The sequence below is a fragment of the Dryobates pubescens genome, chromosome 11, assembly GCF_014839835.1.
Source record: "Dryobates pubescens isolate bDryPub1 chromosome 11, bDryPub1.pri, whole genome shotgun sequence".
Lineage (NCBI taxonomy): Eukaryota > Metazoa > Chordata > Aves > Piciformes > Picidae > Dryobates > Dryobates pubescens.
Genome location: NC_071622.1, coordinates 21,452,834 through 21,478,356, shown reverse-complemented (window position 1 = coordinate 21,478,356; position 25,523 = coordinate 21,452,834). Strand labels below are relative to the sequence as shown.

General features: G+C 38.2%; 1 protein-coding gene across 2 annotated transcripts in view; it reads right to left on the bottom strand.

Moving 5' to 3' along the window:
- ADGRL4 (adhesion G protein-coupled receptor L4) overlaps positions 1-25,523 on the bottom strand; it is a 74,370-nt gene that overhangs the window by 31,621 nt on the left and 17,226 nt on the right. For both annotated transcript variants that reach the window (XM_054165270.1, XM_054165271.1), the window contains exon 3: positions 3,625-3,777. In XM_054165270.1, the coding sequence (XP_054021245.1) occupies positions 3,625-3,777 (153 nt within the window). The remainder of the gene's footprint in view (positions 1-3,624; positions 3,778-25,523) is intronic.

Below are 25,523 nucleotides of genomic sequence, written 5' to 3'. Positions count from 1 at the left end.
TATTGGGCAGTCACATAAATTACCCTTCCTTGTAATTATGTGGGATATTAAGTGTAATGGAGATTTCAATGAGAAGTTAGGATTATCCAAAACAACGATGGAAACTCAAGCACCAAGGCACATCCCTGGCAACTGGGTATTTAAAGTCTGACAGACACCCTGTTGAGTATATGCAAATAGACTTTCTACAGTTGAATTATCCATATGCGATGAGTCCATATCACATCATCTAATTTACAGTTTCCTGGAGAAAAAAAAATTAAGAAAAAATCTCCTGGATGACTAAATTAAATGGCAATATGCCTGATCTTGCAAGGTACTAATCAGCAATGAGATTGTCAGGGGCAGCCAACGATTTGTGACAGTTGCAAGAATACTGCTTTTATGTTCCTGCTTTGAAATAATGTGTGCGCTAGCTGTAGGTTTTTGTTTCTTTATATTTTTGCAGTTATGCCTTTTAAATAGAATGTACAATTGTTGGATCACACATGCACACCAGTCTGTCAGTGCTTTCAGCTGTCCAATTTTACTGGACCTTTGGGGCAAAGATCTCAAACCATCCTTGTTGATCTGCCATAGGAGTGGGACTGGGCTGCCAAGGTTTGCATGAGCAGTCTTCACAGGCAACATTCTTGAGCAAAGGTTGAAGAACAGCAGCTTTTTAAAAAGAAAAGCATTTTTCACAGGTCTGCAAAAAGCCCTGGCCTTTTAGTAAATATTCAAAACAAATCCTAGAGCTGAACTTTGAAGCTTTTGTAATAGCTGTGATCAGAAAAATAATATCACCAACACCACTTAGGCTAGTGTGAAAATAGATTTATAACCTTTTATTTTATTTCTGTGCTTTGTCACTCCTCATTTACTGCAGCAGGCAAGGAAATTCCAATTAAATTAAAAGTACTGAGAACAGTTATTATGTTCAGTCTTGCCAATTACTGGATTGTACCTACATTGCTTTGATTCTCCACCAGTCAGTCAAGACAGCTTGATGTCTACATTATACCTTCAGCTTATTAGTAGCTTGCAAGTGATTGAAAAGTCCAATTGCAAAGGACTAGATGTTCCCTCCTGGTGTCTCCATACTGTGGAAGGCAGCAGCACACATAAAGTAGAAATGAAAAAAGACTACGAATGGCATGGGTAAAAGGAAAGTTAGCAATGTGGCATAATGCCATATCCAATCCACTGTGCAACTTCCCTATCACAGAAAAGGATGTGATACAGAATGGTGCCTTCCCAGCAGTCTTAGTAATACCTGAAGAAAACTAATAACATGTTCCTAGAAAAGGCAGAATGGCATAGATGTCACTTTCATTTTACAGATGGCCATTTTCATGTTTTAACTCTGACTGGGTTGAAAAAAGTAGGTTTTTTTATGGTTTGGGGTGGGTTTTTTGTCTTTGTTTTTTACTCTGCAGCTGACTATTCAATAAAATGGGAAGTCTAAGGAAAAGCAGATCTTTTACACAGTAAATAGATTTTAATAGCTCACATTCAGGACAGCAGGAAAAGTATCATCTTCAGAAATATCACATTTCTGCTTTCCTCCTTTTTGTTTTTCCATTTCCATTCTCCTTGACTTTTTCTTTCTTTCCCCTTCCTAGTTCTCTAGTTCCTCCTCTATCTGTATGTTTAATTGCCACTTTTCCACCAATTCTGTGTAGATAGACACATATATGAATGAAATACTACTGACCCTCAACTCAAAACTCAACATTCTGATTGAATTAAGGATGAACTGACATTTCCCATAGCCATTGATTAAGAATTGTAATCACTTTGTATTTGGAATTTTAGTATAATATCCACAGAGGGGAAGAACACACATCTGTAGGCACATAGGATTTGAAATGGATTCTGAAATGGATTCACACACACAGAGTGATGTAGCACCACTGGGAACTGCAGATAGGCATGGTGGCATAAACAAAATAGGCTGCATAATAGCATATTTTCCAACTGCATTTTTAAAGGTACTGCCTTATACATTATAGATATATATTACGAAGAAATTTTTTGGGACCACAGAAGCTTGGGATACTCGGTAGCTCTGTCCTTCAATCTGTACTGGATAACTCATGCGGTATTTAGAATGACAACAAAGGTTTGTACACCCTAAATATATTACTGTCAGCTTCTTGTGTGCAAGCCATATCTACTACTTGTAGCAGCAGATCCATTGGGTACAAAATATCCTATTATGATTTCGCTTACAGATAAAGCAGAAAATTAATTGTGGACCAAAAGGTTGTCTTTAGGACTCGCTGCTTGGTAAAGTAATTGGTACACTTGTTTAATGAGAAAAGGTGCCCACGGGTAATTTTTTATTTCAGTGTAAGTTTTGGAAGCTCTCATTTCCTTCCATATTCCTCTCATATGGATTTGCAAAAAGGAGAAGAAAAGTGCTAAACTAACACCTTGTAAAGGATTAAAAGCGATCAGTCTACCCAGCAAAGAAAAGAGGGAGGTGAGGGGAGGGGAGAAGGAAAGGAAAAGCATAAATTAAAAAAAGGAAAGCTAATAGTTAAAAGCTAAAGTAGCAAGAGCAGTTAGATAAATAACTGTGAAGATAAAACTTCTGAAGCTGAAGAAATGTCATAACTTAACAATCAAAGCCTGGACCAGAAGTGGCAAGAATATTTACAGCTCAATGTGCTAACAGTCTCAATCCCAGCTAATTTAGGAACAATTTATAGGGGTGGATAAAGCAGAAGTCTTTTAGATGGATGTGAGCAACGGGCAAGAAATGTTGATTAGATCACTTTCTGGCTTAATACGCAGCCATTCTACTGATATTAAGAGCAGTAAGAAGAGAGGTTGTCAGCGCTTACAATCTCACAGGAGACATATCTAGAATGAGACACAGTCAGCATAAAGGTGTAAAGGGCAATAGATTTATTTCTCATTTTCCCATTCCCTGAGGACTGTTGCAACATACAGAGAAAATTACCAGGAGTTTCAAACAAGAGAAATAGTTACAGTTCTTCCATTCAAAGGAAATCCTAAAGGATTGCATAGTTGTTCAGAAAAAAAAACCAAAGAGTTTTTCCTGGGAACATTTCCTCCCTTGTAATCTTAAACATGTTCTGTCCAGCTACCACAGGAATAGGGGCTGATGGATGGCACAGGAGGTAGGATAACTACTGATCTTACTTATTGCTTTTGATTAGACTAGAGAAATTAACAAAAATACCCTGACCAAATCTCCCAAAGAAAAGGTATCACCTACTATGTCAATGTATAATACTTTGTCATTCTGCTTTATTTTAAGAATATGACTACTTTGCTCACATTTCAGTGAAAAAAGGGCATAAACAGGTGAATTGGGGATTTCTGTGATACCTTATTTATACATTAATTGTCTAAATCTGTCACAGATAGACCAAAAATATTGCAAGCAGAGTCAAGATTAAAATGTTACTGAAAGCAATGGCAGCTGCCATGCTATAGGTGAGAAGTATGAGCCTGCACTGGAATATTAAGTCTGTGCCAGTCCATATTGTGGGGAATTTCATATCCAAACTCCATAAATCTGAAAGCATTGTTGCTAGATTTCTATAAGTAACAGAAGCAGTAAGAGAAGAGTGACAATGCAAAGCTAGCTGGTAGACATGAATAACTTACCCACACAGGAGGTTCCATCATTAGGTACAAAAGTTTGTTGACCATTGCTGGATTTGAAACCAGGCACACACATACAGTAATAACTTCCCACCGTGTTTGTGCAATTGGCGTGCTCTCCACAAGGTTGAGTGGCATTCTCACATTCATTATCGTCTGTAAAGACATAAATTATGGATAAATATATTTGCATTTACCGAATGAAGAAAACAGTAAAGCAAAAGCTTAATTTGCTCCTGGTATTTTTTTTTTTTTTTAATGTAAGTTTTGAATGCTGAACTGGCACTCTTCATGTTTGTCTATATAGTGTTCCCATTGCCAAGGACCTAATCAGGTGTTCAGCATCACTATTCTTCCCTCATCCTGAGTGAGTCAACAAATGAGTACTGATGTGAATGGTTTAATTGGATATTCACCTGGAAAAAATAATTGAGACAAGAGCATGTTCTGCCATGATTACATCTGATAATATTTGTTTACTACCTGAAATTCTGCGTTTAGAGAGTCACCCTGAGGTTGCATTTAGGAATACAGAATCATAGAAAACTGAGCTCAAAAGGATATTGAGAAGTTGCCCACTTTGTTCCCTCACACTAAGGCAGAATCAATATAGCTAAACTGACTTTTTTTTCAGTTTTTTGTCTGGGGCGTTGGGTTTTGTTTTGTTTGGCCTGTTTTTGAAGACCTTCTGTCATATTTCTCAGCAGTCCCACAAAGCAAACTTACAAAGTTTGTCCTATCAACTGACCTGAATCTTCAAGTATATTGTTTTCTTAGTTATCCCAAGTATCTTAAATAGATATGCAAAATTCATGGCTAGATCTTTACTTTTTAGAAATTGCTCTACCAGTCATTGTTTTTGCACCTGCAAATTTACATGATCTGTTTTACAGGGCTAATCTCATGCTTCCAAATAAAGCACACAAAAAAGGAACGATATGCACAGGTTTTAAGACTGTTTTAACTTTGCAGAGCCTCTGCATGTGGTGCCATTTTGATCATGGGGATTCAGCTAGCTTGATAAAAGTTCAAATGAAATCATGAACTCGTGCTTTGAACTTTATAGTTGATTTCATGCAATGACTCAATAAAACGTTTTCCTCTCCAGAATATCCCAAGGACTCTGCTGTCTGTTAAATAATTTTCAGACCAAACGAGAAAAATTTCACAAGCTTCCTTATCCAGACACTGTACTTACCTAACTGAGACTAACACTCACAATACTGACAAATTCTGTTTTCTTAGATAGCCCATTTCTTCCAAAGCACCCCACAATTCTGAAACAAACAAATCAATGAAACTTTCTCTCTTTTCTCTATTTTCTACATCATGAGAAAGGAAGAGAGTTAAAGGCTTCCTGAAGTCTATTGGGATTTTGTTCCTGTTCTCAAGCAAAAGATACTCATAACACAATGAATGACAGGAAAGAATATAACACGGGGAGAAATAACAATTTATTGCAGTAGAGGAATGATTAATGAGCACAACAGGGAGAAGAAATATGATTTCAGAAAAGATGCTCAAGGATGAGTTAGAGAAAGGTGCTTCTGCTTTCCTGATAGTGTTCTCATCAGGTGTTTACAGAAATAGGGTACAGATAAGTGAAGTGGTGTGTAAGCTAGGGCAGTGGCAAGATTAAAGTACAGCAAGAGTTGTAAAATTGCAGGGATATATTTCTGCAATACAACTTAGTCACAACCCCAAGCATAACACTGAAGCAGGACATTTTTCAGAGCTGAAGTGTGACCTGATTTTGGACACTACTCAGTTGACTCAGAGATGCAAATATCAATTCAGAACTACATCTTTCCTCAGGGGAATTTGGGTCAACAGTATCAAATGGATTATGCTCATTATAACTAAAATTGAATGTAATTTAATGAGGAATCCAAGTACCAAAGCAATTTGCCAACATGTCAACAATATTTATTCCACAGCTTTGGTGTTCATGAAAATAGTGCAGGAAAGGTGTATGGTTTAGATCTTAAAGAATGCCAGAGTAAAACCAAATTGGTTTCAGTGAAATAATGATAGGGAGGAAAAGTGCAGTGTTGATGCATGTTGAAAATCAAAGTGTGAGAACATGAAAAAACACAGTTTGGCACATGCCATTGCAGAGACTAGGCACCAGGACACTACAAATCTCAGTAACAAGGTCCAATTTGAAAATCTCATGTGTGTGACTGCTTGGCTCTTTTGCAGTCTCAATTTACTCTGGACTCTGGCATTTCATGACAGAAGAAAAAAGTGGATAACCCTATCTCAGCTGCCAAATAAATTTGGCCTTGAAAACACATTGTAGATCCTAGAAAACAGCCTGTGTTAACTATAGAAAGCTCAGGGAATAGAAATCATGGAAGATGAGAAGTAGGAGGACACTGATGACTGCAGGACTTTATTCAAAACAAAGAAGCTAAGGAAAGAAAAGCTACAGGCTACATGCAAGAACTTTTCTTTTGGGTTTGTTTTCTAGAAGCATAACTGTAGTCCTCAAAATCCAGCAACACTGCCTTTTTCAGGTGGTCCAATATTAACATGACTTATGCAGTAGTCATCAATAAATTCTTTGCAGTTATGCCTAATTAACTTTAATGAATTATTGATGTTTTTCCTCAATACTTAGGATGTCTGTAAGGGGTGTAGTGGTGACTATACTGCCTTAGGAGACTTTTGGATAATTTAAGAAGCCTTTAGAACATAGAAGAAGGATATCAGTAACTTACACTGCAGATACAAGATTGAGTATTTGAAAGAGTTAAACTAATAAGGAGAATTCTTTTCACTGTCCTCATGGTCTAGTGTAATACTGAGCAGGGCATGCTGAGGGATAATTTACTGGACCACATCCTGCTTCTATTGAAACTAATGGCACAGAAGTTGATGATGTAAGTAGGCCCAGGGTGGTACTTGCTATGGAAACCTACTGAGTTAATGGGAAAGGCAAGGGGGAAAAGTTTTCAAGGAAAAATAAAAAAGGAGTTTCATGTACAGTTTGACTAGATGTGTTTGATCTGCCTAATTTCACACAAAATATTTTACAAGATCAACAATGATGGCAAAAATATCTCCTGGTTCTCAATGTAAATAAATTAATTATTTATTTTGGACAGCAGTTCAATGTGAAGACCAAGGACTCAATTTTCAAAATTTTTACAGTATTTATAAGATTGGATTTGTGATTTAAAGGACATCAGGGCAAAAAAGGACAGGATTTATAGATGAGAAAATCTTTGTGGTGTTTTGTTTGCTTGGGGGTTTTTAAAGAAGAGTATCTGTCTGTACTTTAATTGACAGCAAGCATATAATCCAACTGCTTTTTTGCCACCTAACTTAATTATAGCATGTTCATTCACTGCTGGCACACATACCCACTGAACACTTCAGGCAGTACCTCTGGAATGCATATTACTTTAAAGCTTTTTTTTTTTTCCTTTTTCCTCCCAGTAACACAAAAAATTTAACAACTTTTTTTGATAAGACTGGCCAAATGACAAGGTTAATTATTGTGGTTCAAAGGCAATACTGCATTTGAGTCTGGTTTCACCTTAAAAATAGAACTGCTACGTATTTTACTGTACACGAATGTAATTATGTGTAGACAGAAACAGCTACTAGCTGTATGTAATCCTATGTCAACTGGTCTCCTTGAAATGTTTAAGGATCTTCACAAATAACAAACCTGAAAATCTGATAAGACTCTCTTCAAACTTGATTTTGAATTGAGGATGGTAATACAGTATTAAAACTGCTTGTGTTCATAAATATGAGAACCTCAATTGTTTAAGATTGAATCATCCCTGTAAGAACTTAGGACACTGATGGAAGTCTTTCTCTGTCACAGAAGGCTGTAAATGGGATCTAGCATTTGAACAACCATTCTTTTACATCAGGCAATATTGTATATTGTTAAACAAAACGTGTACAAATTTTGTTTAACATTGATATGATGTGTTTTGTACAAAACCCATTCAATTCTTTTAGAAGCTTTAAAACATATGAAATAAATTTTTTTTAAAAGTATGATTTTTGGATTTTAGGGCTGTGATGTAACTGGAAAACAGAGGAATCTAATAAGATTTTTAGGAAAAAAAAGATGGAAGAAATTTCTTCTATGATATCTAAAGGGCAAGCTACCCTGTCATATATCTGTTTAAATACTATGTGGTTATAATATTATAACCTACATGAGGAAAATACTGGGAAAATTACACATGCAAAGTGATGTAATTTGTTATTATTGTGACAAGCATGAGAAAATACTTTGAACTATCAGTTGGAGACATAAGATTTTTGTAATGTTGTTTATATATTTTACATGAAAACTGTCATGAGGGAAAGGCTTAAGGCAGTGGATTTATCAAAGTAGCGTTGAAGGATTTCCATAGCACTATCTCCATGATAGACTTCTTGCTAATATGACATCATGATATGAAGGGTTAGTGTGCAGTGAAACTTGTCATATTGATTCAGACACTGACATTTTAGGTTTTCTTTTAATTTTTCCTTTTTTTTTGTAAATTACAGTATCACAGTATAACCAAGGTTGGAAGAGACCCCAAGGATCATCAAGTCCAACCTGTCCCAACAGACCTCACAACTAGACCATGGCACCAAGTGCCACGTCCAATCTCCCCTTGAACACCTCCAGGGACGGTGACTCCACCGCCTCCCTGGGCAGCCCATTCCAATGACGAATGACTCGCACAGTGAAAAACTTTTTCCTCACCTCGAGTCTAAACCTCCCCTGGCACAGCTTGAGACTGTGTCCCCTTGTTCTGGTGCTGGTTGCCTGGGAGAAGAGACCAACCCCTTCCTGTCTACAACCACCTTTCAGGTAGTTGTAGAGGGCAATGAGGTCACCCCTGATCCTTCTCTTTTTTTTTTTTTTTTTTTTTTTATGTTTTCTCCCTTCACTTAGATAATGAATAAACAAGGTTGAAATTGGCCAAACTAAAGAGAATGATTTGTGCATTTCGGTCCTCACCAATCCATGCAAGTGCTAGAAATGAAACTTTGTATTATAGAACATATTCTGGGCTCTATAGCATTGAATTAAATTGATATTAGTCAAGCTGGTGTCCTTTATCAATCAAGAAGTGCCCTGACTGGAAAACAGCAATATTAAACTTGGAGTTTGGTCACTGGTGATAGCTTTCTGTGGTGGCCCAGCCCATGGCTACAGAAACTATTTGGGAGCCCACCAGACGGAATTACTCCCCTGAAGATGCACAGCCTGTTATCTCAGCCTTTGACTGTTATGTCCCCAGCTTTTCTGCAGAGCTGGAATTCCCAAAGCCTTTAATCAAAATCACCAGTTAGACTTACATCTCGCAAGAATTTCTACTGAAACCTTGCTACAGGCAGAGCGTTCAAGGCTCTTGTTCCTCTGCTTCTTTGGCAGTGGCCACAGTCCTTCTCCCCAGGTAAGCTGTGCTGCGTCTGGATGCTTTGCAGGCTCTGACCTGGATAACTAGCCAGCCTGACCAGAGCAGCAACAGGCCTCCCAGGGCAGCAGAAATCTCTTTTGGATGAAGTCTTTTGATACCCTGACATTCCAGTGAGGGATTTTAATGAATTAAGTGCTCCTGACTGGAGCTTGAATCTGAGAACCTGACTTTTCCCAAAGCCACATCTGAACAAGCATGGACATAATGGTGTGATTTTTGTAACTTTAACGAACACTTGATGTTACCAAGCCCCATAAGTAGCTTATACGGAGGCAATTACTGTATACTACAATACATTCACACTCTAATCACTCTATTGATTAGGTGGGTTGGATAATAGGTTGGATGCGATGATCTTGAAGGTCTCTTCCAACCTGGTTTATTCTATTCAGTGCGTTGCCCAGATGACATAAAACAAACAATTAAAGTATCAACAATTAATTTTGCCCCAATCCAGGCCATTTGGAAGTGAAATTGGAAGCCTTTGGGGCCTACCTCTCTGTTAAGACTAGCAGTGGCAGTCTTAATAGTGGGTGGGGGATCAATATAGTGGCTGGGGAATACACTGATTCATTGCATCCGGCTGTTCTCTTTCAACAGCAGCCTCTGCTGCCAAAGCTGCTATGGAGCCCCCGGGGGGAACTTAAACTACCCTTCCCTAGTGTAACCCTCATGGGAGAACAGTGCTTGAAGTGGCTCACTTAACCCCTCAAAAGCAAGGAAATGAAAGGCTTCCTGTAAAACAAATTCCAGTGCTACTCACCCTGCTGTGCTTAGCTTATTTGGAGGTCTCAGAACAGTGGGTGATTTTACCTACATTACTACTGTGCTGCAGGACTGTGGTCGACAGACATCACAGCCTGAATTAAGAACAGCAATATCATTAGTGGTAATTTAACACAATTTGCTTATGATTCTCCAAAGATTCAGCATTCAAATTTGGTCTAAATCAGCATGAAAGAGCAGATGCTTAGAAAAATCTCTTGAGACTGCAGAACTGGGCTGGAAATTTCATTTAAATATGAATTGCCTTCATAATAGGCCTGATTCATCTTTGTCCTACACTGGGGCAGGGGATCATGCAGTTGCTGCATGGAAAATCTTGCAACTGTATGATCTGTCTAGCTAAAATGTCATAACTTGCAAGACATCTTTGCAATGCCTTTTCAGGGTGGTTTTATAGCTTGCCAGGATTTTTTAGCTGGTTTGTACTTGGTGGCACTGCAGCTTGCTAGACTCCTAAAAGTCTTTGTTTCAGCAAACAGATATTTTCTCTCACTTTCTTTTCTCACATGCTGTATGTAGATGTTGTGATGATTTCAGATCAGCAGCACTTGCGTGTTTGGATGAATGAAAGGGCTTCATAACAAAAAGCTCCCATAGTCCCAGCCTAAAGAACAGACCAGAATACATTAAAAGAAGGAGGAAAGGCACATTCCCATATTCAAAACACACTCAGGCTGAGATTCAGAGAAGGGACAAGGTTCAGAGGGGTTAAAATATTAGCTAAATGGCTTCTCTCGTCTGTTGCTGTTCTTTTCAGACATTACAAATTAAAGATGAAAAGCATTGATTGTTGAGTAAGTACCAGTGATGAAATTGTCATTTGTTTAGCCACACAACCTGCTTTTTCAACCTGACTTGTGAAATACCAAAAAAAGAGAAAAATCTATAAGTTTTGTTCACTCATGTGAAGAACCTTTTTTTGGAATTAAAACCCCCAACCTTTAAAAGTGCTAGTCTTTGACTGGAAACTAAACATGTACTCAGCAAGCATCTGCAAGAAGTTGAGAATAAAAAGGGACAGGGTGCTGAAATTAGTGAAACAGGGGGAAAGGAAGGTTATGCAGCTGTTGAGTGGCTGTGTCCCACCTTGTCCCCCAGCACTGCCTCCTCTGGAGAGCAGACTGTGTGTTGTCTGAGTGGGCCCCCAACACTCCCCCAGAGCTGCCCCTGACTCAGCAAGAAAGCTTGTGAACTGCAAACTGCAAGCACAGAGCTTCACTTTGGGTGTCCAAACCCGGAATTAAGTATTTATTGTCTGGCTGACACCCCTTCCCTGACTGGATCATGAGTGGAAGACCTGTGAGTGCTGTGAAGATTCACCACTTCTATTACAGGAAAAACTCAGAGATGGTCAAGTATCTCCTGCCGATGTGGTGAGCAGGGTCTCAGAGCACCTGTCAGTGGTGCCAGTGAAAATACACAACCCACGTTGCAGCTCAGGCGCAAGGGGGCTGCCACTCACTCTTGAGAGAAATAGACCATGACCTCCTTGCACCTGGACCACTCCAGGCTCCCTTATTACATTCCTCCCATCTGAGCACCTGGCCTGATGAGCTGTTACAATGCAAAGTTAAAGAAGGAGACTATAGCAGATTAACATCAGAGACAAGTAAAATGGATATAAAATTCAACATAAAGAACTAAAGTTCTCTAACTGGCTTTGGATGTGAGGAATGATGACCAGATAAATTCTTTGGAAAAATGGATTATGGACACTAAGTAAGAGAGAAAACAATAATCCCATTTTCAGTTCAAATCACAAGCAGCTCCACGTTAGCCAGACTATGAACTCAAGCCACTTGAGGTTCTCTTCTGATAAAATGTGAATGAGACATCACCAGTCAAATCTAAACATTTTGTTCCCAAGCAAAAGATAAGACAGAAGGAAAACAGCTTAGCATTCAGTTTGATTAAGGGGTGTGTGTGAAAATCTTCCAGGCAGCACTTTCCCTAATTTCAAAAGAAAAAGACATATTTATTCAGAACACACAGTCAGGAAATGCATCACCACTTTACCAATTACATATGAAAAACACTGTGGCACCACATGGGTAAGCAAAATATGAAAAAGAGGGTAAGTAAGAAACAACGCAACTTGAATAAGGCAGAGGAGTATTAAGCTTTACCAAACTCGCTACAAGTATGTCAAAGGCTGTGATAAGAAGTAACTCTGGTCTATATCTGGATATGGATTTATCCTTCAGTCACAAAGGACAAAGGCCTGGGGTTTTGAATACCACATAAAAACAGCAGCAGTGTCTGCGTTTCCACAGTGCCAGCGATGCTGGAGCTGAAAGCAACCAGATACTTCTGGAGGAGCCCCCTGCAGAGCACAAGGGGCAGTTTCAAATATTTAATACAAGTGACAATTGTGAGGTTTGTGAATTCATTCCACAGATGGCACGTAGTCATGGACTCAAGCAAGAAAGTACATGGAGCTCATTAATGTTATAAAATAACTGCCAAGCCACAGAGCTAGTTGTGTTTCAAAGGCACAGTCATTTTGTTTGTAGTGGTTCGTATTATACATTCAGGAGCCAGAAATTAATGTCCAGTTGCTGAATTTTTCCCTAGAGTGGATAGATGAGTATGAACGCAAAGCTCAAGTTCAGCCCTAACTAAATCTGAAGAAAGCTTTCCCTCAGTGGTGACATGCTCCATCACTCCTTCTGGCAGACTCTGAAACAGCAGGATTGTTTGTGTTTACCTCTGAGTGAACAGACCAATAACACACTGGTGTTTGGCTTCGGTTTGTGAAAAGTTTGCCTCAATAACAGAGTTTCACTGAAGTGCCATTAACCTGCATTTTTGTTTTTATAGAAACAAAGAGACAAACCCCGCCAAGAACAAAGACCTCATTTCTCTTCCTTTCTTCACCCCACACAGATCTAATTAACAAGACACAATCTTAACAACCTCTCAGACACTATGTCAAGATTTCTACTCAAGACTTACACAGAAAATATTATTTTCTAATAGAGACCCATCAGTTTCAGAGTTTTCCTCCTTCAAAAGCACAAAATTGAAACAAGGTGAAGGGGGAGTTGAAGCTGAAGCAGCTGAATAGGAATAGATTGGATTTGGACTGACAGCATGAAGGTATCTTGTTTTTCTCAGTACTACCAGCAGAAGAATTTTTAGAGACCTCCCTGTTATTAGGTTACATCATTCCAAATCCAGCTTTCACTTTTGTTGTTAACTTGCCTTTTTTTTATTCCCACTGAAATTCAGCCTTTAACTGAAAAGTAAAGTAGCACATGCACAATCGGGATATTTTTGTTTAAAGGAATGCAAGCAGCACAGCAGTCCCTTACCAAGAGGGAGTTGCCAGTGGGTAACTGTGCCCCCTACAGAGCTGAACGGGCAGCCCAAGTAGAAGTTGTTTCAGCACTGCAAATAGAACTGAATAAAAAAAAACCCGGAACAACCACAAAACAAATAAACAAGCCCCAAATAACCTACAGTCACACAATACCTGCATTGTAATTTCTTTCAGCCTTCCTATTTCATATTCCATTTACCATAATAGAGACATGGAATTGGAACCATGAAAGTAGATGTATCAGGATTCGAGGCTCAAATCTTGGTTATGTTGTGTAACTCTTTCTTCAGTTTTTATAAAGTAAATGTCTGTGTGTGTGTGCTGTATACACATATTGCCCCAATACTCCAGTAGCCACTGTATAGCAGGGTTCAGGAAAATAAGACTCAGAGCTGTTTGTATCTCAATGCACCTGATTCTTGTTATTTCCAAAAGTAATTTCTGAAAACTATGTGCAGAACTTTCTGAAACAAAATACATAAACACAGCATGGCACATTCTGGTATTTGTCTATAGCCAAACTCAGAATATGTAAAACTGTCTTCTTGTAGAGAAAATAGTTCCCTACTAGCTGCAAGAAGGTTGCATGCCTTTATGCACCAAATCTTGACATGCATCTGAACTGCATCCAACAGATGTTAAACACATCTAAGGAATGGCAGTATATCTCTATTGGGATTACTCCATCCATATCTAATCCCCACAGACTACTAGATGAATGTCCCCTATGGTCACTTATACAAGGGCCATCACTCAAAGGTTATGATCTCTCTGACTTCTTCAACAATACCTCACCTAGCAGCAAGTAAAACAAGTCTGGAAGGCAGATGAACACCAGTTCCTGTGTCTCATATTTCCAGGCTGCCTTCCTGGTCCTGCTCTGTCAATTTACATGTACCACTTTAGCATATTTGAAAGGGATAAGAAAAGCTGAAGTCTACCAAAAATATTTTTGTCAAATCATACAATAATACAATGTAAGACCTTTGGTAGGAAGGCTGTATGTGGGCAACAAGGACAACCAAGCTCATCAGTGTTTAACTAAAAGTCTCTCTTTGTAATCTGCTAATTAAAAATAGGTGGTATGTTATGAAATGCAAATGTGGTTGTACTGCTACATTATCTTCCATAAATTTTGTCCTTAGAAATATTATTTCCTGTAACATATATGAAACAGTATTAAACCCAGTTGCTTTTAGCTTTGAGATGCATATTGTGTTCTGTTTTGGATTTAAAAAGTGGAATACAGTAAAAGATGTGGCAAAATTGTTTTGGGAGAAGTAATAGCTCAAATAACATGGAAGACCATAAAACAATGACTACAGGAGGAGCTATTTTTTTCCATTGTGGAACAGTATTCCTTGACTTCTGAAACCACAGGCTAATTATGTTGAATAGGCAAAGTACTTCAAGGAGTCTAGTCTGGGCATCAGAGACATTGAGTTCACAATGTACTTTTGTCAAACCCGGGTTACAATAATCAAGACAAGAGTAGCTTGTTGATATTTGATTGCAAGCACTATTCAGGAGGTTAGATGAGGTGACCTAATTCTAGTCTATGGGATGCATGAGCTTATATTGCTTTAAACTAATATTAAGGTTAGGTCATTACAAGAAGATAACATCAATAGGAAAGAGTAGATTTGTTTATTTTCTTTTTAAAGTCAATACTGTTTCATTCTAAGCATCTTCTGCAGTGGCTCACATAGCTGTCATGTGGGTTGTTGACAGAGGGTTTTTTTTTTTGTTTGTTTGTTTTTGTTTTTTTTTTTTTCCTTTAGATTAGCTCTATTTGTAAGTTAGCCAGTTTAAATTCTCTGGAATTTGGTAACTTCACTACTGGATAACAGACTAATTCATAAAAGGAAATAATTTCAATCTATAACTGAGAAAAGCCATTAATTACTGGAAAACAGCCAGTCTCCAAACCTGAAGATATCAAGTATGGTCTGGCAAGGAGGAGACAATTAGGCTGAGGAATTCTACCCAGAGGGAAAACGTGCCAGCATTACTTCAGCTAAACTAATGACTTCAACAATAACCACTGAAGTATTTCCAGACGCTGTCAATGCTCCATGGTGTAAATGTCTTAACTACTGACAGTGATATTCTCAGACTGAGTCCAGCACATCTGATAAACAAAATCACTATAAAAACATATAGAGTTTGGTGTGTTCTGTCACCCACTACCCTTTTTCTTCTGATGCAAATTAAAGCTAAATATAATGATGCAAGTGGAATTTGAGGCTATAAAGTCCGGGAGAAGTTAGGGCTGTGGTACTGCTCAGGCTCAGGTAAAGGGTTGCAGCCTTTTGGGTAATCAAAGTTGTTTTCCCCATATAATAGCCAAATACCATGTTAGGGGAATTTACTCATTTGAAAAGTATATATCACTTCTCCTTTCTGGAGCAACCTCTTCCAAAAACTAGACTACTCAAAAGGCTAGATTTCGTCTTTTCTTCCTGAACCCTTCTGCTTTGAAGAGAGGTAACCTGTGGTCTCCTCATGCCAAATTATTTTGATAGCTCTATGTGGACCTTTCTTTCCAAGGCATATAATCCAAAAAATGTTTAGCTCTATGTTAAATAGCAAAACCCACTCAGGTTCCTGAATGAATTTTGAATGTGAGGAGAGTATATATCATCTTAATTAAATTTAAAGTGGCTTCTCTCTTGCTGTCTACATCAGCTCTGCTCTTCAATAGTTATTGCATACTAGGTTGAAATAGTCTATTTACTCATAATCACTATTGTCTACATAACTTTGTCATTTTCTAGAGGGGGTGTTTGTTCTTAGATACAGGGGATAGGAGAAGTATTATACCAAAGATATACACTTAGCTGGCAAAAACATTAAAGTTCTATTAAAAGCATATCTACAGTTTAAACTCAAGTAATAATGTTGAATAACTCAAGAATAATGTTGAAACATGGCCAAAGTCAGAAAGAAAAAAAACACACAACAATTTCAAGTTTGCCTACCACAATACATACTGCCACATTAAGTGCATTTTATGCGTGTAAGTACTGACAGGCAGGAGGGTGTAGGTATGTTACACAGACATTGGAAATGTACACCACACTGAACAGCTGCTTGAAGCTCACAGGCAGGTTGCGCCATAAGCAGTGATGCTTCATTAGTGATGCTTTTAGCCAGGCTAATCAGCCCTTTAAACCCAGTCTCTAGTAGCCTGACCATAGCACTGCACTGCATAGCCACACTACTTGCTGTTGCTTGATTTGGTTTATCCAGTACTGCAGTGTCAGCTCAGCAGACACATGAAGACAAGTTCCCAATTACAAAATACAGAGAAAACTCTGCTGCCACTGGTTAAAGAGAGTGGTGTAATTTGTGTATTAAGAAGGCAGAAGCCAAAGAAAAGGAGGATTGTCATAAGGTACTGAATAAAGGCATAGCAGATTTCCCCAGACTACCATGCTGGGATTTCTCAGAGAGGGAGGCACTGCAAAAACCTTTAGTAGTATTTTTCTAAATAATATTCAGCTGCAAAGTTCACAGTTGGAAATGCCAAAGCCTCATTTCCCAAGCAAATCACTAAAAAAAGAATGTATCTTCCCTTCATTTATTGAAATAAAGCTCTCAAACTAAGAGTCTAAATGTAAGTTCAGGCAAACATAAGCATCGAGGAGATTTCTACAGCATGTTAAGTATCTAATAAATGGCCTAATTTTTCAGGGATATGTGGAGAGATGCTACAAGCTTTTTTGAAAGTGTTGGCTAAGAAACTGATTTAACAAAAATCAGAGGAACCCTTTTCTTCATTTTTAATCCAGCAAAACTATTACATCATGTGTCAAATGTTTTTTTCATTAAAAGAAGTCATTGCCTTTTGTCCTCCGCACCCATTTCTGAATGTACCAGCACAATCCATTCTATAGGATATCCTTAGTTTTGCTCCAAATGTCCCAGCTCAGTCAAGATACTGGAGGTCCCAGAATAGCTTTTTGGAAAATGTTCTTTATGCTCAGAATAGTTGCAAACTTTGTGTTATAGCAATCATTAAACATTTGGTTTATTCATTCACATGGAGTAGGTTTCCATCTCAAATGTAAATACAGATCATGGACAGAGAAAAGTAGTGTTTTATAGATGCATATTTTCAGATGGTCACACTGTTAAATAAAAGTGAATTAGAGCTTAAATTCTTACTCCAGCTGCCTTGGCTGCACATCAGGCTCTGTAAAGTTCAACCTCTAGGATCTCCTTCAGAGACTAGGAGAAGGGACAGCTGGAGCCAGGCATGTTTGGGATAGGACAGCAGAACACACTGCTGCAAAAAGAAGGTAATATAATGCTTTGAAAATGGTGACATTTTACAGAGGACTGACTATTCAGAGAAGAGCTTTACTAATCCTCAAATCCACCTAAGAATTTGAGTAAGGAAAGGGCATCCTTCACTGGTGACATCCAGATTACCAGTTACAGTGTTAGAGGAGAGTGACTTAAGGCCCAGAAAAGAAAAATGTTCCAAAGCAATTCCACTTTTAGGCCATTAAACTGCAAGATAATGATGGGTTTCTTGAAGAACAACAAATTTCTTTAGGACTTCATCTGGTGCCTGTTTTAGCCAAAGGCTACACTGTTGTGTTATTTTATGTTTAAACATACGCTACTCTGACAAGCCTCTGAAGTCTTTAAAGTCTCCTCATCTTTATTGCAGTACTTTGATCTCAGTGCCAGAAAAGGTCAACACAAGAACTTCAGAATTAGACTTGTTTACATCCAATGTACAATACAAATAAGTGAATGTGGCAAGGACATCCCAGGCGGATTAAATGAGTCCAATTTTTCCTAGTTCTACTTAAAATGCTTTTGTTTTTGACAACCATTGTATGAACGATGTCATCATCAAATCCAATGAAATTCGCTTATTGAAGCGCTTTCACCCTCAAAACGTTTCATCAATCATAGCCCAGAAGGTCTCTGTCATAGGATAATTGCGACTTGGCGTACCAACAAAGAGCATCCAAACGTCCTCAGCTTCCTTATCTATACAATGGGCAGGGAAGACAGACATTTTATTAGTTGAAATATTGTTACCCCATCAGATAAAATGCTGTGTTTTGTTGCTTTGATGTTTTCTGTTGCCATAGCAGAGTTGTCTTTTTCAAACTGCATGTTTAAAGAACGACTGTGGTGGCAGCTTATGTTGCTTCACAATAACACTGCCAACAAACACCTCATAGAAACAGGCAAGAAGTGTTCTAATAACACTTAATCAGAAAGAAATGGGAAAAGTGAAAAGAGTTTCTGGTGCAGCTATTTCTACTCCAGATATAAATGCAGAGTCATCGCTCTTGTCTATGTTTGTTTCCTTGAGGAGGAAAAGATCACCGCAGAGTGAATTCCTTCTGAATGGACAGTCAGTTGAGAATACAAACACCCTTGTTCTTCTGCTTCCATGTACAGTATTACTAATCTACAGAATATTTAGTGGATTAAAATAACATTTGGGGTTGCTGCTTATAGTGAGCACTTCCCTGCAATGAGTACAACTATGAAGTATGAATCTTAATTCAACATGTTTGGTTAGATCACTCAGACTTTGAACGCTAACAAAAAATGTGTCGTACAGAGCGATATGCAAACCCATTTAATTTTCTATTTAAATCCTTACTGATAGAGTGGACTTTTCCTGAATTTCAAACCAGCAAGCCAGTTAACCAGACTCTGGAGGTGGAAAAGTCTGCGTGTTGACAACAAGCTTATCTCACTGTACTATCATGTGGACAATAATTATATGAAGTGATATATACATAGTTTAATAATTCAATGTTTCCTAGCTCCTACTGAGGACTAAACACAGAGAAGGGCTGTGCACTCTCCAATAGACTGCATGGCAAATACCATTCTCATCTTTAAAGTCAGCAGTGCTCTAGCACACTGATTTCTGCTGAAAGATGTTGCTGGGAACAGCATAATTAGAAGTCGTCAGCACAACAAGAAATCTCCTCTTTGGTAGCTGCTTAGCAAGAGAGTGCCCTGATAACAAATAGCAAAGTAGGCAAGTGTAAAGTGTCCTGGCAAATGCAGGCATCTTTATTGACCTTCACAGGTCTATCCATACACTATACCTCTAGAGACAAGAGGCATTTTCATTGATGCTGAACCTAACATTCCTGATGCAGTGACACTCCCTACACCCCTCTTTTAAAAATTCACAAAAATTGAAGAATTACAGGATTGCACTACCTCATTTTGTTGGCATACCTCCTCACAAGAATCTGAGGGATGATGAAATAACAATACAAAGAATAAAGACTAGCAAATAGTTACTGCAAAAGTCAAGGGCAGAGAGTTAGCAATTTCATTATCTGTAAGTATCCCTTTAAACAACAGCTGCTGCCACACTTCAGGCTTGCAGCTCTGACTAACGCCTATTGACATACATAGCTCATGCCTGCCTCTCTGCTTCACAGGGAAAGTAACTGTAAAGGATCCCATCTTGCTCTCTGCATTTAAAAACATGGAAGCACTTACCCTTGCTGATTTTTGTGTTGGTTTGCCTTCCTTTTTTTCCACAACCCCCCCCTTCTTTCTGCTGCTCATTGCCATGATGTCTGCTTATATCCTGAAGCAGACTGTCAGAGGAAATCTCAGTGCTCTTTCTACTTCCTTCCCTTTTAATAGCTAGCTCAAGAAAGAGGTAGTAAATTGGCATCTGGAGTATTGAGGCCCAGGAAACTGCTCAGCTGCAATTGAAATCTGGTGTGTGTTAGGTTTGATGAGATCTGAGAAAAAAAATCAGAAACTTCCACAAAAAACCCCACAGCTGCCAGAATCACAGAACAGTGATGAAAAGGGTTCTTCAAGGAACAGAGTACTCCTTGGTCACTTATAAAGGATTATTCAATTATCTAATTATCAAACCTTTAGATAATGAAATGTATGCTTTTTTTTTTTTTAAAAAAAAAAAAAGGAGGAGGCAAAAAACTTGTAACAAGGACTTTGCTTGAGCAGATGTAAAACTAACACATCTGCCTCCCTTGATACCAGCAAATTGGCTCTTTCAATATGTTTCATTTGTTCTCCTGCCAATTGCTGATCTCTTGTCAATTTACTCTCAAACTTGGAAGAAAATTAAATGGTTTGATGACATATTGGTTTCTGTATTTTATCTTTGAAATGCAAAATATAAATTTCAATTATCTTAGAAATGTTTCTATCTTTAAAATCTTTGCAATTGTAAGATGTTGGGCTCGATCCCCATCTGGAGCATAAAGCATCTAACTAAATTAAGCTAGGCAGTTTACCACAGCTGGTGATCTTGTCCATAGTTTTTCCACTGATTAACACAGAACGTGTCTTATACTTCTTTAGAAATATGCAGTGTGAAAGGGGGTGACTTCCTGTAGGCTTTAGAATCATAGAGCGCATGGGGTTGGAAAGGACCATTAAAGCCACTTAGTCCAACCACCAGGTCATCTAGTCCAATGCCCAAACTCTAGGCATGTTTGAAAATACCTATGCTAGATGATTGTCTAAAATTTCTTCCTAATAGCCTTAAATCCTCAAAATGAAATGATGGAGCTGTCATCACAGCAAGGAAAGAAATCACACAAGTAAAGAAAAATGATACCAGCATTAACTGCATCAACCACCTGCTCTATAAAGGCAAAAAATGATGGAAAGAGTATTTTGGCTATGCCATACATGCATGCTTAATCCCCCAGCAGGTCAAATAACTCATGCTACAAGTTGCAATTTATATGCCTGTAATTCATACTCTACAATAATTTCTATGGCATTTGTCAAAATGCTGGCTGGAGAAGATTGGCTACTGAGTGGGGTACTCCAATTCCTTGCTCTGTGGCTACTTACTTCTTTAGTCACAACCTGACAGAAAGATTTTGGCACCAGAAGTGTGACTTTGACAAATGCCTGTGTATTTCTCCTTAATATGCTCAGGAATGCCTTGACCCTGCCAGCAGTAAGAAGCCCAGTTTCATTTTTTAAAAATTTCTGTCTCAAATTCCAGTCTTTGCCAAGAGGATGGGGTCCTATAAACATAATGCAACTGACACACCTGTGGGAAATTGCACTACGCTCAATGTAGTTGCAGTCATTTTTATTCAAACACAGAAAGAAGAAAAGAAGAGAAGGAAGTATTGGCAATGTCTTCTTCATAAGCAGTGTTTTTAAAGGCAGTCCTAAACAAATCTGCTCTCCTCTGGTCCAGAAAAGCATCCTAATCACCCGGCTGCAGGCAGTACCTGAGCAGAAACACACCTCATCCCTCCTACTGAAGATTCTCCTGTCCGTAAAAGCAATTCAATCACTCTGAGCCTATGAGCACATCTCTCCAGCTGAGCAGGTATTGTCTTCATGCAGGAATTTTGATGTCTAGTTCCTGCCCTGGGGACCCCTAATGTATTTTATCCAAGAATTGTTTAAAGTAAAATAATCTGTCATACAAATGAATGGAAGGAGTCTTATTTTCAGAGCCACTGCCTCTATGGATGACCAATATAGATGAAAGTGTTTACATTTAGACATTCTTGACTGAAAACAATGGCTTCCTTCTCTTTATGCTAAGTTCACCCATCTGTAAAGCAGACATATTATAGTTTACCTAACTCAGAGAAATGGAATAATACAACTTGGCAAAAGAAAGGCTCCATCATATCACTCTACTAGTCATAGAAAGGTAATATGAATATATGATTTTAAATCACTATTAAGATAGTGTAGACTCTGGGACATTTCTGATATTGCTTTGGCTGGATAATGTAATTAATTTTCTAACAGATCTCTTGCTGTACTTGATATTCCACAGAGGCAGCCTGTGTTACAAGATGTACACAGCTAATCTGCTGAGAAAAGAAATCCTGCATTATTTTATTTATGAAAACATTAATCAGTATAATCTTGAAGCATGGGTTGGATCCTGGGATCACATAGTCATGCTGATACACCCCAAACTAGTCAACATTCTTTAATTGCAGCAGAAGAAGATTACATGAAATCTTAAAGGCTGTCCTATCATGTTTAAAAGTTCCTGATGCTATTTTGCTCCACCCCCCCTCTCCCCAATGTTTCTTTTATTTTTGCATATTAGTATGAGGAAAAAATCTCATTAGGCTATTACCCACACTTTCCTAAATGAGTAGTCTGAGAAGGGTATTAACTGCATTAGCAGTTAGTTTCCAAGGTGGAAGTGACAGCATCTGCTTCTCTGATTCAGCACAGGAAGTGTGGCCTTCAGGAGTTCCAAGAGCAGGCACTCAGGACTGTAAGAAACAGGAATCTCTTGCTCAGGTTTACGTTGTTTCTTTTCTTCCAGGAGCTGAACGGAAATTTTTGTTTTATGTACAAAGTGTCAACACACTCCTTACAAGTCAGCAATCACATATTTTCAGTAGCATTGTTTTCACAGGATAATCCTTAGTGATATACAAAATGAAACCTGCTATCTCTTTGATGAAAGAGTTTTAAAGTCCAGGGATAAGAATGATTAAATGACACAAAGAAGACAGTAAAGCTTTGCACAGCAGTGACATGAACTGGCAGAAAATAAAAGTAATTTCTCTGGAAGTAGTGTCCCAGGAGTTATCTCTCAATATGAATACACACTTGTGCAGTGTATATAAATTAGTAATAAAACTCATTAAACACCATCTCTAGAAATTATTTCATAGAAATGGATCCCGAGATAATGCAGAAATTGACCAGAAGATCTTGCTAGATCAGATGCCCAGAGCTGTCTCCCATGACAGTCCTGAATACTAAGCTACTGTTAAATGTCTGTCTTGTCAGAGATGTATTCTGTATGTGTTTAAAACCAAACCATGTCACATATTTGGCAGCAGATATAATCCCTTCACAAAAAGGATTTGATCTTTGGTGTGATCCTGCTGTTCTCAGGCAAGCTCTCGGTAAAGCCAGTGCACAGGTTGTCCGTGCATTTCCATTTTAAGTAAGGGACAGGCTCCAAATATGAGGCTATGAGAGCAAAAGCTCCTGTCCCCAGTAATCCACATGGCCCAGATGGAATCAGAAGAGATGGGCTACAGATACAAACTGCGCAGTGCACAAACATGATGCCTACATCTGAATTCATACAGAGAAACTGGATTACTTTTTAAATTATTTTCCAAAGCCCCAAGTGGCATGTGATGCAAACAGCAGAGAGTAAGGCAAGGCTCCTGGCTTAAACAGCAGCAGGCAAAATCCCTGAACAAATGACGACTTCAGGATCCCTCTCTAGAACTGACAGCTCAAGACTTCCTCAGTCAAACTGACTCCCCTTTTTGTTTGTTTGTTTGTTTTGTTTTGTTCTGTTTTGCCCCCCTTCTCTTTCTGCTTTCCTCTGTTCAGATTTTATGGCAGTTTTCCTCTCTCTCATAACAGCCAACCAGACCTTTATATCCTTTTTTTCTGTTATGGGTGGTCCCATCTCTCTGCCCTTCCTCATGCTCTGGCAGTACTCCTCACATGTGACACCCCATTGCCAAAGGGTGTGCATTTGGAACATATCACCCCCTTTGCCCCAAAACCCTAGGTACAAATCTCAGCAATTGCTGAAAGTGTTCCAGGAAAAAGGAGAGAGAGAAAGCAAATACACACATCTTCTGGTCTGATTGTTCTCAGTTTCTTCTAAAATAATGCAATAATGGAAAAATATTATGAGTATAAAAATCATCTGGAAAAACAAGGGAACCATGACCCATGAATAGTTTGTATTTCCAAAGAATAAATCATGCCAGACAAATGTAATTGCTTCACCATTTTCTGGGGTAGCATACAGCAGGAATAGAGTGGCTGTGATACATCAGGGCTGTAGTACAGCGTTTGATACAGTGGCTCAAAAATCTTATTAGAAACATAATTTGCAATGTCTTGGATAAGAGTGCTGTCATGTGGATTGAAAACTGGCTAAAGGAATGTAAATAAAGGAAAATGAGTCATGACAAACAGCACTGCACTGAGCTGTGAAGAGGTATCCAGTTGGGTTGCCACAGGAGTTGATGTGAAGCCCAGTTTTATTTTACATATTTATTAATGCTCTGGAAAAAGAGATAAACAGCCTGAGAATTAAATTCACAGATGATACTAAATTACTAGATGTCATTAACACCAATCAAGACACTGATATCGGAAAGAAATATCTTGAGGGAAAGCAGAGAGGATGGAAATGGGAAGAGTCAGTGACCATATTCACCCACACAAATATGTAAGGGAGGATTTTATATCCCAGCTGACAATAGTGGGAGTCCACTGACAGACCAGCCAAAAGCAGCTTACATTTGGTCTTTCAAAGACTGGAAAAGAGGAAAAACAAAACCATCTAGGAGAGCATAATTAATTATAACATTTTCTCAGGAGATTCCAGAAAATGCTTCATTTTCATTTTCTGGTCTCAATAAATGTAAACATTTGGGATTTTCTAAGATTTTTTTTTTTTTTTTGGTCTGGCTGCATGCTATAGGGTATTATATAGCAACATAATGCAAAGTCATCTGTCTTCACTATATTATGTCACTTTTGTATGGAGAAGTCAGTGGTGAAAATCTCTTTGTATACCTTGCTTATACTTTCACTAATAACACAAAGAGAACAAAATTCTAGCTATTTGCAGCAGCTGCCCTATAGATCCTATGTTACAGAATGAAAATGTTCTTTCCAAGAACATTGATCTGCGTGCCACAGAAAAACCTGTGGAAGTATTCTATTACCCTAACTTAATTGACTGAAACCATGTGCAAGAGTGCTTAACTACAACATATTTTCTTTTTTTTTTTTTTTTTTCCTTACTTACCCACTTTTAGAGCACATTTATATGATGAATTAAAGATGAATCTAAATTTTGTGAATAAGAGTTTTGCACCTTTTATACAGATTAAAAGAATTCAGATAGTTTCAATGTCTTTTAAATATAGACAGACAGTATGATCTATATACCTGTGTGCATTTGTAACAAATCTTTCCCTAGTACTTTATAGCACAAGGAGTATAAAAAACTAAACAGGCTGTAGGTCTAACCAGATTCTTCAGTTCAAATAAAACTTGGCCTCCTAAAATAACATTATATTACTCAAAATGAAGCCAAGCAAAAAGATAGGAACATCTCACATAAAAACGCTTCTGAGTGCTTGCAGCAAACAAAACATTCCACAAGGTCTGTAACTACCGAGACCTGACTTCCTACCATTTTATGTCTTGAGTTTGCTTGAATTTAGTGGATAGAGAAATACAAACTCAAGGTCAAATTATTTTCACTGTACAGTACTGAAGATGATCACATTTCAGTGTCATAACTAAAGAAAACCTTAGCACATCAGCTAAAATAAAGCCACCCACTAAAGATGTAGTTTTTCTCTACTTTC